The sequence below is a fragment of the Leopardus geoffroyi genome, chromosome B2 (genome assembly GCF_018350155.1).
Source record: "Leopardus geoffroyi isolate Oge1 chromosome B2, O.geoffroyi_Oge1_pat1.0, whole genome shotgun sequence".
In the NCBI taxonomy this organism is placed as follows: Eukaryota; Metazoa; Chordata; class Mammalia; order Carnivora; family Felidae; genus Leopardus; species Leopardus geoffroyi.
This window is the reverse complement of record NC_059332.1, coordinates 99,417,580-99,431,505: the sequence shown is the minus strand read 5'-3', so window position 1 is coordinate 99,431,505 and position 13,926 is coordinate 99,417,580. Positions and strand designations below refer to the sequence as shown.

The 13,926-nt window shown below is 37.1% G+C and overlaps 2 protein-coding genes across 5 annotated transcripts in view; one reads left to right on the top strand and one right to left on the bottom strand.

Annotated features, from left to right (window-relative positions):
* Positions 1–13,926, bottom strand: part of CDC40 (cell division cycle 40) — a 60,683-nt gene that overhangs the window by 27,563 nt on the left and 19,194 nt on the right. Inside the window, exons 3-4 of the mRNA XM_045499258.1 lie at positions 11,155–11,284; positions 824–907 (exon numbers count right to left, since the gene is read on the bottom strand). Of these exons, the coding sequence (XP_045355214.1) occupies positions 824–907; positions 11,155–11,284 (214 nt within the window). The remainder of the gene's footprint in view (positions 1–823; positions 908–11,154; positions 11,285–13,926) is intronic.
* METTL24 (methyltransferase like 24) overlaps positions 1–13,926 on the top strand; it is a 170,687-nt gene that overhangs the window by 139,353 nt on the left and 17,408 nt on the right. The window contains exon 6 of one of the 4 annotated variants that reach the window (XM_045499267.1): positions 3,320–3,800. The exons of the other annotated variants lie outside the window; for them this stretch is intronic. Within the exon in view, the coding sequence (XP_045355223.1) occupies positions 3,320–3,688 (369 nt within the window). The 3' untranslated portion in view covers positions 3,689–3,800. Of the gene's footprint in view, positions 1–3,319; positions 3,801–13,926 lie in introns of those variants that run through there. 4 annotated transcript variants of the gene reach the window in all.

Sequence of the window (13,926 nt, the reverse complement as noted above, 5' to 3'; positions counted from 1 at the left end):
TTGGAAAAGGTTTATGGGTCACAGTCACAATCTAGCTACATAAAAGATACGGCTTGTAGAGGTCTAACTTAAAAAAGCTTACCTATATTAATTCAAATCAGTTTCCTTCAGGTTGCATGTTACAACAAAAGCTTGTTAAAATTCTATTTTAACAATAATGTAGCTGGATGATATGATATAGGGTCTGTAGCTACTAACTAGAAGTCCTCATACAACCATATTCTTTTTCTAATGAGCATATTTTATGGGTAAGATTCCAATGATGAGCTTTGTGAGAAGTTAGCATTTAGAATATGACACTTTGTCTTGTAAGTACAAAATGAAAATCTGCACAAACATATATTCTAAAACACATATTCAAACTCAGCCTTCAAACCTTTAAAGATAATCTTTACAGACAATGTATAATAAAATTTGTTCTGCTCTGTAAAAATGTAGCTTGACGTTAGTGTTGAGAAATAAATTGCCAAGATTAGCTACACATTAATTATAATTTATTGAATGATTTCTACATAGTTGGCACTGTGCCTAGTGCTCATCACAACGCAGAATAATAGGTACCAACATCTTCCCTACAAGGTTGCACACCTAGTTGAGTGGCAAAAACAAGCTCTAAACTATAATAGTTCTAAATGATACTGCTCTAAAATATATCACTGTATTGTCTCAGCTTAAAATAAAACCAACCTAATAAAACACTAGTTTTTTCTTACTGCTGAAAGTCAATCTGCAAGACAGTAATCATAAGTGTATGTATACATAGATATAGACACATACATGTATATTTGATATTAAATATTTTAAATAAATTTGAATAAATTACCTTGATTTTTTTCAGCTTCTTCTACAGAACCAATATATTTAGTAGACACTTGGTGATTATCTAATGAAGGGTCTAATGCATAACCTGAAAAGGAAGAAAGTACATATTATCGACTCCATTTTTGTCATGTATAGTTTATTTTATTACTATACGAATACACTCATTTCACATTTTCCTTCCTAGATGTTGAAATGGTCTCTTTAACTTAGGACCAAATCCCTCTTTCCTGAGCTATGTTCCTTTTAGAACAATTAACCCAAATCTCAGGGGGGACCATGCACGACTTCAGTCGAGTAAAAAGTATTCTTATAGGATGAATTTAGCATTTTGTCATTACATTATTAACAGTCTCTCTGGCCAAGATATCAAACTTTAGTCTTAAATTCTAAGATCTTAAAAATGTATGTACATCACACGTTCAGAAGCTTAGAAACCATTTCCTTTTTGTTTTCGGTAATAGATAAGACATGGCTTTAGCTTATCAAATTATATAAACTATTAAGTAATTGAAAAAAGAAGAGACTAAGAAGAATTATATAAAATCTAGCTATTATTTTGAAAATGCTATTCTCAGGAAAGACAGTTTTGTTTCTCAATTTTAAAATAATACATTTCTACTTCATAAATCACTATGTATGTTTCCTTGGTAAGAAAAGTAAGTAAGAATATCTACTAGCATGTGAATACACTGCTTCAAAAAGTCATGAAAGTGGGACGCCTGGGTGACTGACCAGTTGGTTGAGTGTCTGACTCTTGATTTTGGCTCAGGTCATGATCTCAGGGTCGTGGGATTGAGGCCCATATTAGGCTCTGTGCTAAGCATAGAGCCTACTTGAGATTCTCTCTCTCTCTGTGTCTCTCTCTCTCTCCTTCTGTCCCCCTCCCTGGCTTGCTCTCCCTCTCTCTCAAAAAAAAAAAAAAAAAGTGATGGAAGTATGTAGCTACTATATATATAAATGTAGTCTTCAGTGGTCTTTGGGAACTTAAGGAAAGAAAATCTATCTATATGAACTCAAATCAATTTTTCCTTAAGTGGGGGTGCTATAGCATGATAAATGGTAAAATTAGTTTTAGCAATAATCTAGCAAATTTATAAAAGAGAGCTAGATCATTAATCAGTTTATGGCCTATGACTTGCATGAATAATCATAAAATATATAAAAGTATTAGCCAATTTTTTAAGGGGTACATCCTAGTGGATCAAGTTGACACTTTAATTTTCCAGCTGAAGATTAAAGAGAACTTCTTTTGGGGAACAGAAAGAGATTTGTCATTAAACATACTTTTCAAACAAACGATATAGGTGTTCAACTCATCCTCATGATATGCTAGAATAGAAACAACCACCTTGGCTATTAGCTCATTTGCATAGTTTTTTCAGTATTAAAATATGTTCTTAGCCAGAGGAGAAAGCTTGATGACAGAAAAGCAGCTTTGGCGTAGAATCTCTGAAATCACAGGTTCAAATCCCATGAGTTATTTTATCTTTCATCTCTTTGACATACAGAACAGTGTTCTGTAAGGGATTTTTAAAATGAGACTTTATAAGGCTCATATAAAATTTATACCAACATATCTGATGTTAAAAATCCCCATCTCAATCATAAAAATTTATCTAGAATGTAATTCTATTTTGTTGGAGAGTTATGTCTATACCAGCGACATTGCATTATGGGTTTGGAGGAAGGGAGGGGGAGGCAGAGAAGAAAGGGAGATCCCTGGTCCTTGCTGTGATATCTGTGTAAGCACCAATCCCCAACTCATTTGGCCATAGTCTTGTTTCTGGGACAGGAATTCATGCTCTCTTCCTTTTCCACGTCATCTATGGTAAAATAAATCTTTACTGCAATTATCACCATTACCACTACTGCTTCCCACCCAGGTAATTAAGGGACAATAACATTTTCCCTTCACAAATAAGAGAAGTTAAATATTTAGCTATATACCCTACTAGAAGCCAATCATGTGCTAGAGCAAGATATAACTCTAACACTACAGAATTTTAGTCTAATTAGATATCTATCATCCTATGGCTCAAGTAAGTTTGAATATGTCTGCATTTCAGTTCTGAGATATTCTCATCTGTCTTTCTAAAGTTCATTTTCCTTTTTATGCTTTTAATACAGTTAATGCCTACTTTCTTCCTCTGTAGTCTGTCTGAAGTAGCTCTAACAATACCAACCTTATTAGTAGATCCTTAAGATTATTAATACTAATATACCAATGTATAAATAAGAAGATACAGTCTGCAAAAGAATCGTCACAAATTTATGGAAAAACCTTCAACCTCACTAGTGGTCTACAAGAAAAAATAAAAATAAAGAGATATATTTTTACTATCAAATAAATAAAGGAAAAACAATCATACAGATCTTGGGTAAAGAGAAATGGGACTTTTACATGTGGTGGTGGCAGTATGAGTTAGGATTCTTTTGGATAGCAATTTGACAACATATAACAAAACCTTTAGAGACACTTATATTTGGTGATGTGCAGGAAACCATTACAACACCACTCGGACCGTGCTCTCTGGCCACCGCACTCCCACCCTTGCCTCCGGTGCACATTAAAGATCCAACACCATCACTGACTCCAAGTATTTCACAACCAATAAAAGAGGAGAAGTCTGAGTTGAAGGCTAAGGTCAACAATGAAAAGAAAGAAAAGAGGAAGGAGGCTATGAAGAAAGCGACTGCTTCCATGACTACGGCCCAGGACATTAGCTCTCTCTTTCCAGATGTAGTAAACTATGCAAACGGACAATGTGGAATTAAAGAAGCTTGTGTATCTCTATTTGATGAACTATGCCAGCAGTCAGCCAGACATGACCATCATGGCTGTCCACAGCTTCGTGAAGGGCTGTGAAGATTCCAATCGTCTAATTCGGGCTTTCACAGTCAGGATCATGGGGTGCACCTGGGTGGACAAAATTATAGAAGATCCCTGCGAGTCCCTCCGCAAGTGCTTGAAGGATGAAGATCCGCATGTTTAGAAAACAGCAGCAGTCTGTGTGGCAGAACACCATGATATCAATGCCCAAATGGTGGAAGATCAGGGATTTCCGGATTCTCTGCTGGACCTCACAGCAGATTCAAATAGCAGATTCACCACCAATGGTGGTGGCTAATGCTACAGCAGCATTATCGGAAATCAGTGAATCTCACCCAAACAGCAACCTACTTGATCCGAACCCAAAGAACATGAATAAGCGGCTGACAGCACAAGTAAGTACACTGAATGGGGCCAGATTTTCATCTTGGACTGCCTAATTACAACCCTAAAGATGACCAGGAGGCTCAGAGCAGCTGTGTGAGCATGTTAACTCCCCAGCTATCTCGTGCCAACTCAGCACTGGTGCTTTCAGTGTTAAGAGTCCTAATGAAGTTTCTAGAGTTGTTACCCAAGGACTCTGACTACTACAATATGCTGAAGCCAACACTGCTCAGGTTCTGGCAGAATTCAAGGAATATGCCAAAGAAGGGGGATGTTAACTCTGTTTGCAAAGCTGTGTGGGCCACTGTATGGTGTGCCATCAAAGTGGAGACATCTGCTGAGTGCCGTGTGAGCACATTGCTTGATTGCATCCAGACCAAAGTAAATTATGTAGTCCAAAAGGTAACTGTTGTCATCAGGGACATGTTCCACAAATACCCAACAAGTATGAAAGTATCATTACCACTCTGTGCACGAACTTTAGACTCACTGGATGAACCAGTTGCTTGAGCAGCTACAATTTGGATTGTGGGAGAATAAGCTGAGAGAACTGACAACAGATGAGTTACAGGAGAGCTTCCTGGAGAGTTTTCATGATGAAAAGCACCCGGGTGCAGTTCACTCTGCTTGATGCCATAGTGAGGCTGTTTCTCAACAAACCATCAGAAACACAGGAGCGAGCTGGTACAGCAAGTCTTGAGTTTCGCAACACAGGATTCCGATAATCCTTGACCTTGGTTCCCCAGTCAATGTGCCACAGGTGTCCTCCAGGCACATGAGAGTAAACCTGTTAGGAGGAGGACTACATAGTCCGGTGGGACAACCCTCCATCCCATCATCAGTGCCCACAACCTTTGCTTCTTCTCCTATTCCTGTTTTGGTCAACAGTGGTCTGAATGACCTATTTGAGCTCTCCACGGGGATAGGCATGGCACCTGGTGGATAGGTGGCTTCTAAGACTGCCTGGCTGTCTGAAGTAAAATAAAAGCTAAAGGCTTGGGAGACATCTGGAACATTTATTCACTGCCAAGGACACATCTATATGGAAATGAACTTCACCAACAAAGCTCTGCAGCACATGACAGACTTTGCAATCCAGTTTAACAAGAATAGCTTTGGTGTCATCCCCAGCACTCCTCTGGCTACCCATACACCACTCTTGCCAAATCAAGAGTATTGATGTCTCCTTGCCTCTCCACACCTTGGGCCCGGTCATGAAGATGGAACCTCTGAATCACCTGTAGGTGGCTGCGAAAAACAAGACTGAGGTCTTCTACTTCAGCTGCCTCGTCCTACTCAATGTGCTTTGTCTAGAAGATGGCAAAATGGAGCGCCAGGTCTCCCTTGCAACATGGAAGGATATCCCCAATGAAAATGAACTTCGGCTCAATGAACTTTAAGGAATGTCATTTAAAGGCTGACACTGTTTCCAGCAAATTGCAAAACAATAATTTTTATATGGTTGCCAAGAGGAATGTGGGCTGGACATGCTGTACCGATCCCTAAAGCTCACTAATGGCATTTGGATTTTGGCTGAGCTACATATCCAGCCAGGACACCGAAATTATACACTGGCGCTGAAGCGTAGAGCTGCTGAAGTCTCTCGGTACATCTATCGGGTCTATGACAGTATACTGAAAACCGAATAGACTGGTCTGGTGCCCTCTGGTCACGCTGTGATTGGTGCAAGCCAAGAACTTTCAACTGGAAGAAACTGTACTACCACGTAGAATCTGAACCCAAACACACCAAGGCCACCGACCATGGTAGTGACTAGTCTAACTTGTGCTAACATTAGGGCACAACCTGTTGTATAGGTTTAGCTTCCTGTGAACATTTGTAACCACTGCTCCAATCATTTCCCACCTCCTGCCACTGCTATCTGTCCCTGCTTGTGAGCTTCTCCACAGTGTGCCAATGGCTGGTATTTTTGAGTGTAGTTTGATATCTTGTAATTAAAAGACTATTTCAAAAGCAGAAAAAAGATAAAAAATAGTAAAGCAAGGGAAAGTGTCACTGAAAAAAAATTTAAAAAAACACCAAAAACATTTATAGTCTCAGAACTACCCCTGGGAATTCATCTTAAGAAAATGAAAAAAAACCCACAAAGTTTTATGCACAAAGATATTTACAAAGATAATTTAAAATTACAATCTAAAAAGCATTTTACTGCAGTTTAAGATATACATCACTACATTTTTTTTACACCACATTTTTAATAGTGAAAATTAGAACCAATTTAAATCTAAATGACACAAGGAATGTTTACATAAATTATACATCTTCAGCAGAGTATTTTACAAAATCATTTAAAAAGGTTAATGAAGAATTTCTGATACTAAAATGAAAGCTCAGTTAATAATGACTATGGTAGGGGCACCTGGGGTGGCTCAGTCGGTTACCCATCCGACTTCAGGTCATGATCTCACAGTTCGTGACTTTGAGCCCCGTGTCAGACTCTGTGCTGACACCTTGGAGCCTGAAGCCTACTTCAGATTCTGTGTCTCCCTCTCTCTCTCTGCCCCTCCTCTGCTTGTACTCTTATCTCTCTCTCTCAAAAATAAATAAACATTAAAAAAAAAGTTTAAAAAATAATGACTATGGTAAAACTAAAGGTGTTTATTTTAAATTCTATTTTCCACTTCCATGGACTGATGTGGAGGAAATTCTGGGTAACAGGAGGACCAAAAGAAGTCTGAAACCTCACTGAGAAGCCTCAAGTTAAGACTAGCCAGGGAACAGGCCAAGAACCTGGAAGGAAAAGGGAGGAAAATAAGACAAAAGAATTCACACAAACCACTGAGAGATGAAATCAGAAGAAATACCATAAACAGACGCTAGAGTAACAGCCTATCTTCACTGATACGGACTCTACAGGCGGGTCTTGTGATAAATAAAATGTAGAGTACAATAGAAATCTTCCAGGAAGAATGCACTTAGATTATAACATTGCTACAACCATTTAAAAATGGGAAGAGAAGTAGGATCAATGTTTGTTCTCTAGCCCAGCAGGTTGTACAGTGATATATTTGAGACACGTAAAACTGAAGTCATGTGCCATCTCCTTTATGTCTCAGAAATAACACTAGTACAAGGTGTGAGAAGATCTGCTCCCTGGTACTTTGCAAATGAGGGAAGGTAATAGAAAGGTCTCCTAGCCTTACATTCCATGTAGAAGGGTGAGAGAAAACAGATAGGAATTACGATCTGAAATTAGACGAGACCTTTTGATGAGAAAATAAGAAGACTTTTAAGTTAACAGAAGCTATACTTGCCGAATACTTAGGGGTAAAGAAAAGAGAAACTGCTAAACCTGAGGTTGTTTAACTTGTTTATTAATTTAAGTTCAAGCAAACTGTCCTTGGTTCTAAGATTGTCACAAAGGAGACAGACCATAATTTGTTTAGCAATCGGCTACTTCTTTTATTCCAGGCTGCCTAATATAGGATAGCCCCAAGTCCATTTTTGAACCCAGATATAAGCCAACTTAGTTTTATATGTTTTTACTATAGGGGCCACCTGGGTTGCTCAGTTGGTTAAGTGTCTGACTTAGGCTCAGGTCATGATCTCCCGGTTTCTGAGTTCAAGCCCCACATTGGGCTCTGTGCTGACAGTTCAGAGCCTAGAACCTGCTTCAGACTCTGTGTCTCCCTCTCTCTGCCCCTCTCCTGTTCGCACTGTCTCTCTCTCTCTCTCTCAAAAATAAATAAACATAAATAAATAAGTAAATAAATAAATATTCTTACTATAGGATAATTTAAGAAAGAAAATAAGTATCAGTATAAGCTTAATTGGACATTTTCTTTTCTGTTTTGTTTTAAAGTAGTTTTAGCTATCTAAATTATTGCTTAAGTCCTCCCTAAAGAAAACAAGCAAAGTCTTTAAAAGTGTGTTTCAGGGGCACCTGGGTGGTGCAGTCGGTTAAGCGTCCGACTTCAGCCAGGTCACGATCTCGCGGTCCGTGAGTTCGAGCCCCGCGTCAGGCTCTGGGCTGATGGCTCAGAGCCTGGAGCCTGTTTCCGATTCTGTGTCTCCCTCTCTCTCTGCCCCTCCCCCATTCATGCTCTGTCTCTCTCTGTCCCAAAAATAAATAAACGTTGAAAAAAAAAACATTAAAAAAAATAAATAAATAAAAGTGTGTTTCATACAGGCTAGAATATAATAATAAATTCATGATGTAATAAAATTGATTTTTATGTGCTATACACACACACACACACATATACTTCATATTTACAGGGGATCCTTTATGGGTACAAATGCATTTATAACCATTTTATTGGACTGGAAGAGTCCAACTCTTCTAGGTGATCTCAGAAGTATACAGTCTAAGTTTTGAACACTGTTAATTATAACCTTGTCATGATGAAATATAACCTAACACAGGGCAATCTCTTCAAAACCAATTTCTGAGAATGTATTGTGATAAATACTATCTTTACTAAAACTCTAAACTAATACACAGTGAATCAGTTTGCATCACTCCCTAAAAATTAGAAAAAAGCAACTTTCCAACACTAGAATAAATTATGTAAATTATGATATAGCCCATCAATGGATACTACCTAGGTCTTAAAAATGACAAACTATTGGGGCGCCTGGGTGGCGCAGTCGGTTAAGCGTCCGACTTCAGCCAGGTCACGATCTCGCGGTCCGTGAGTTCGAGCCCCGCGTCGGGCTCTGGGCTGATGGCTCAGAGCCTGGAGCCTGTTTCCGATTCTGTGTCTCCCTCTCTCTCTGCCCCTCCCCCGTTCATGCTCTGTCTCTCTCTGTCCCAAAAATAAATAAACGTTGAAAAAAAAAAAAAAATGACAAACTGGGATTATAAATTAACACTGGGAAATGCTGATGGTAGAACACTGAATAAGAAGGTGAGATGCAAATTTTTCACTATAGAACGATTATAGTATAGAGTAACTTGGAGGGATAAAGATCATAATGCTAAAAGTAGATATTTTAGTATAGTGAGGTTATAGGTAACCTTTTTCTTCTCTCTTTCCTGAAAGTTTTAAAATTTGTTTATATTCTTTTTTTATGAAAATAACTTTTGTTAAAAACCATCACTGAATACATAGTATTTCACGTGATACTATTTTCTTAACCTTAAAAAATGTTTTTTAAAGTTTTACTGAAGTTTATTTATTTATTTTGAGAGAGAGAAGGAGAAGAGAGAGAGAATCCCAAGCAGGCTCCACAACTGTCAGCACAAAGCCCGATGGAGGGCTTGAACGCATGAACCGTGAGATCATGACCTGAGCCGAAATCAAGAATCAGACACTCAACTGACTGAGCCACCCAGGCTCCCCTTAACCTTCTTTAATCCTATCTTATAATAATGGAAGTTAATGGTAGATAGGACAGAAAAATTTGTTCAGAACTTAAAACAAATTCTGTAAGAAATAAAAGGAGGAATTAGAATTCTAACTGCAAAGAAAGAAAAAAAAGAGAATGTGCTGGTCTAAAGACGTGATTATTAAATTTGTTGTAAAATTCAAGGTTTTCTTTGTCAATTACTTTTTGGAAAAGAAACATTAGCACAAGAAACTAATTCATAAAGAAGATAACAACTACAACATCATAAAGACACAGATGAGGATTACAGAAAGAGAAAGGAAAGGTACCACCGAATACTAGCAAATCTGATATAAGTGAGTAGGAACTGTAATCTGAGGAACTATCAACAGGGACATTATAAAGACCATCTTCTTTTAGAGGAGATTCCTGACCTTGTATGCATGTTAACTTTATTAAATCCTACCACTGACAGATCAGATATAATTATTTTACACAATGAATCTGTGGCCATTCTATTTCCTGATGTCCTTCAGTAAATAAGAGAAAACATTTCAGAGAGAAGATGTGAGAAACAGAATAAAGTCAGTCGGTTAATAACGAGAGATACAGAATGTACCAAAAAAACAAATAATCTGATGAAAAATGAGCAAAAGACATGAATAGACATTTCTCCAAAGACATCCAGATGGTCAACAGACGCTTGAAGACATGCTCAACATCTCTGATCATCACGGAACTGTAAATCAAAACCACAATGAGATATCACCTCACGCTTGTTAGAATGGCTAAAATCAAAACCTCAAGAAACAACAGGTGTTGGCGAGGATGTGGAAAAAAGGAACCATCATGCACTGTTGGTGGGAATGCAAACTGGTACAGCCACTGTGGAAAACAGTATGGAGGTTCCTCAAAAAATCAAAAATAGAAGTATCATATGATCCAGTGATTCTACTACTGGATATTTACCCAAAGAATAGGAAAACACTAATTCAAGATTTATGTAGCTCTATTTTACTGCAGCATTATTTACAATAGGCAAGTTATGGAAACAATCCAAGTGTCCATCGATAGTTGAATGGATAAAGATCTGAAAGATATATACAATGGAATATTACTCAGCCACAAAAAAGAATGAAATTTTACCATGTGAAACAACATGGATGGATCTAGTGGGTATAAAGTCAAAGTGAAATAGGTCAGTCAGAGAAAGAAAAATACTGTATGATCACTCATATGTGCAACTTAAGAAATAAAACAAACGAACAAAGAAAAAGAGACAAAGCAAAAAAAGACTCAACTATGGAGAACAGACTGATGGTTACCGGAAGGGAGGTGAGTGGGGGGATGGTGAAATAGGTGAAGGAGATTAAGAGAACACTTATCATGATGAGCACTGAGCAGTGTATAGAATTACTGAATCACTATAGTGTACATCTGAAACTAATATAACAATGTAGGTTAATTATACTGGAATTAAAAATAAAAGTAAATTCAACACTATCTGGTCATTTACCAACTTCAACAGTGACCTGCATATAATGGACATTCAATAACAAGGGTTCATTATCAAGTACAACAGAGAACATTCTGTTTTTAAGACCACAGAGTATTTCTAGTACTCAGAAATCACAGCAGATTTAGAATGACAGCTAAAAATATTAGTTCAACTTCACACTTGTATAAATATTTATAGATGTGTTTAAGAAAATGCACCTTTTGAAAAAGGAATCTAGGTTATTAAATTTAAAAAGCAAGAAGATAAAACAGATTATCACACACCCAAAAATGTGTCAAACTGGAAACTGTAAATCTTATCTCCTTACCATAGGTGGCAAAAGTTCTTCTTTGCTGTTCAAACATGAAGTCATTGATATGAGCTGGTTCAGCATATCCAGAAAGCATATTTCTAGGGGCAGCCATTTGCTGTGTCCTAAAGGGATTTTCTGGTCCAAACTGCAATGTTATAAGAAAAAAAATCAAATCCTAAGTATATAAAGCCAGAATACCAGTATTGTACAATATATTTTCAACTCTAAATCATTAGGGGCTAAGTAACCTACTTGGGAACATGCTCCCCACACATGGTTCGGCGCAGTTGGGCAATGGCTGATGAGCACTGTTTGTCAGCCCAGCCCCTAGGACAGAAGGAGAGGAACCCAGCTCACCCAAGTCTCTGTACGGCTATTTAAATTTAAATTACTTAAAATAAAATATTCAGTTCCTCGGTCACACTAGCCAGACTTCATGTGCTCAACAGTCACATGTGGTTATTGGCTACTACATTTCCTTCATTGCAGGAAGTTCTATTGGACAATGCTGCTCTTGATGATTGAGTTACTATATTTTTGTCCAACGATTTGGGGGATTTGGGGTGACTTTTTTTTTTAATTTAAAAAGATGATTTTTGGTATATCAATAATGGTACCATGATGCAATTTTAAAAATACATGTTTCTTCTCTACCAGATTATGAGTTCTTCAAAGGTAGAGACTTAAAATCCTCAATACTTACTATCATGCATGACATACTGAAAGCATTAATGAAGTGAAAGATTAATCAGAACCCCACTGGGGTCAGAGAATAGGAAAAAGACAATAAAAGTAAAATGCTTGAAGAAATCCCTAGAAAAAGATATTACAAATGAAATAAAATTACTCTGAGAAGTCACACTATGAAAGTCTTACACAAAATAGTACATTATTATCTGTTTGTAATGCTTTGAGTTTCCATAATGGTTTCCAAATGTTATTTAATTTGATTTGTACAAAGATCCTGGAAAGTTAGAGAGGTATTCTCCTTCTCATGTTAGAAATGAAGAACAAAGGCTAAAGATGGTGTATTTTATCTGCCCCAGAGTCAATAGTTTTATTATTAGTAGAACCAAGGTTAGAACAAACTCTAGTCTAGGATTCTACTGTATCATAACATTCCTTAAATGTACAATCATACTAACTTTTAAAAAAAATGGTAAAAAAAAAGTATCAGATTATGTCAAGCACTATTAATTTAATAATATTTATTTAATGGTAATGGAAAAATCCAACTCTGTATTTTTTTTTTTTCAACGTTTATTTATTTTTGGGACAGAGAGAGACAGAGCATGAACGGGGGAGGGGCAGAGAGAGAGGGAGACACAGAATCAGAAACAGGCTCCAGGCTCTGAGCCATCAGCCCAGAGCCTGACGCGGGGCTCGAACTCACGGACCGCGAGATCGTGACCTGGCTGAAGTCGGACGCTTAACCGACTGCGCCACCCAGGCGCCCCTGTTTGTTTTAAAATAAACAATGAAATGAACTTCCCACTTTGGAAATAGTGGGGTTAGACAGGATATTCTTATTTAAAGTCTGGAAGGTCTTCATGATAAAGTATTTCAGCGTCAGAACACCTTAAGTCACTACCATTAGAAACCACCATTCCTGTGATATATTTCCAGAGCCATAAATATAAGTTATTGGTCTTCTCTTAAGGAGGATGCTGCCTTCTCTAGATATCAATATTATACTATGCACAAAAAACTGAATTTAAATGATGTTACATTTGCTTTATGTTTTTTTTCTGCTTTAGAAGAAAATGCATTACTACAATATTCTTTTATATTGATAGCTTCCATTTCTATGTTTAAAGTGATTCAATTTAAAAATATTTGATTTACATACAAAACTTTTATTACTATTCATTCTGAATTTATAATAAAGGAGAGTGCAAGATTTCACAGCCCATATTAGTTCCTCCTTACGTAAGGGAGAAAAAAATCTAGACTACTGAATGCTGGCAGTTATAGTAACTTTGTCATGAAATTTATTACAAAAACAAGGAACATCCATAAGAGTAAGGATAATAAAGTGATTTAAGTTTCCTAGATGTTCTACCTAATATAGTCAGCTATCATCCACAAAGCAGTATCTGATATTTCTGGGGGGAGGGGGGATCTAAAATGATAAATATCTCCATTGATCTTGTTACTCATATAATAAGCTAACCATTATATTTATAATTTCCATTTGAAAAAGGAAAATACAATTTCCATAGTCTTATTTTATTAAGATTTTACAAAAAAAAAAAAAAGAACAATTCTTCTACTGGCCATATATATCAAATCAGCTCTATTTTTTAAAGAAAAATTCTCAGTGTTAAGGAACTTTGATTTCTATGTGAATACAGATCCACAGATTACAGCTACGTGTATCTTATATTGGTGCTATTTCTAAAGCAGTCTAAAAACTTAAATGTGCTATGTTTTATAGATGTTTAAGCTGGAGGCAACAAAAAAATCTTCTAATGCTACAGGAAGCTGGGTTGGGGGAGGATCTATCTACTTCTGGCTCACCCCAACTGCCCAGTTAACAGCAGCTACTGGAACTGACCTTAAAGATATTAAATAAATGCCAACAAAGAAAAGAAGAGAAACGTTACTCAGCAGAAGTCAGCTCTTCTCAATTCCTTAAAAATTATGTGTCCCAGATGTTCCTGGTCTCTGTGAATACGCATTTCTATTAATTCTGGGTTAACCATTAAAAAACAAAACAAAGTATAGGAGCACTTGGCTCAGTTGGTGGACCATGTGACTCTTGATCTTGGGGTTGTGAGTTTGAGC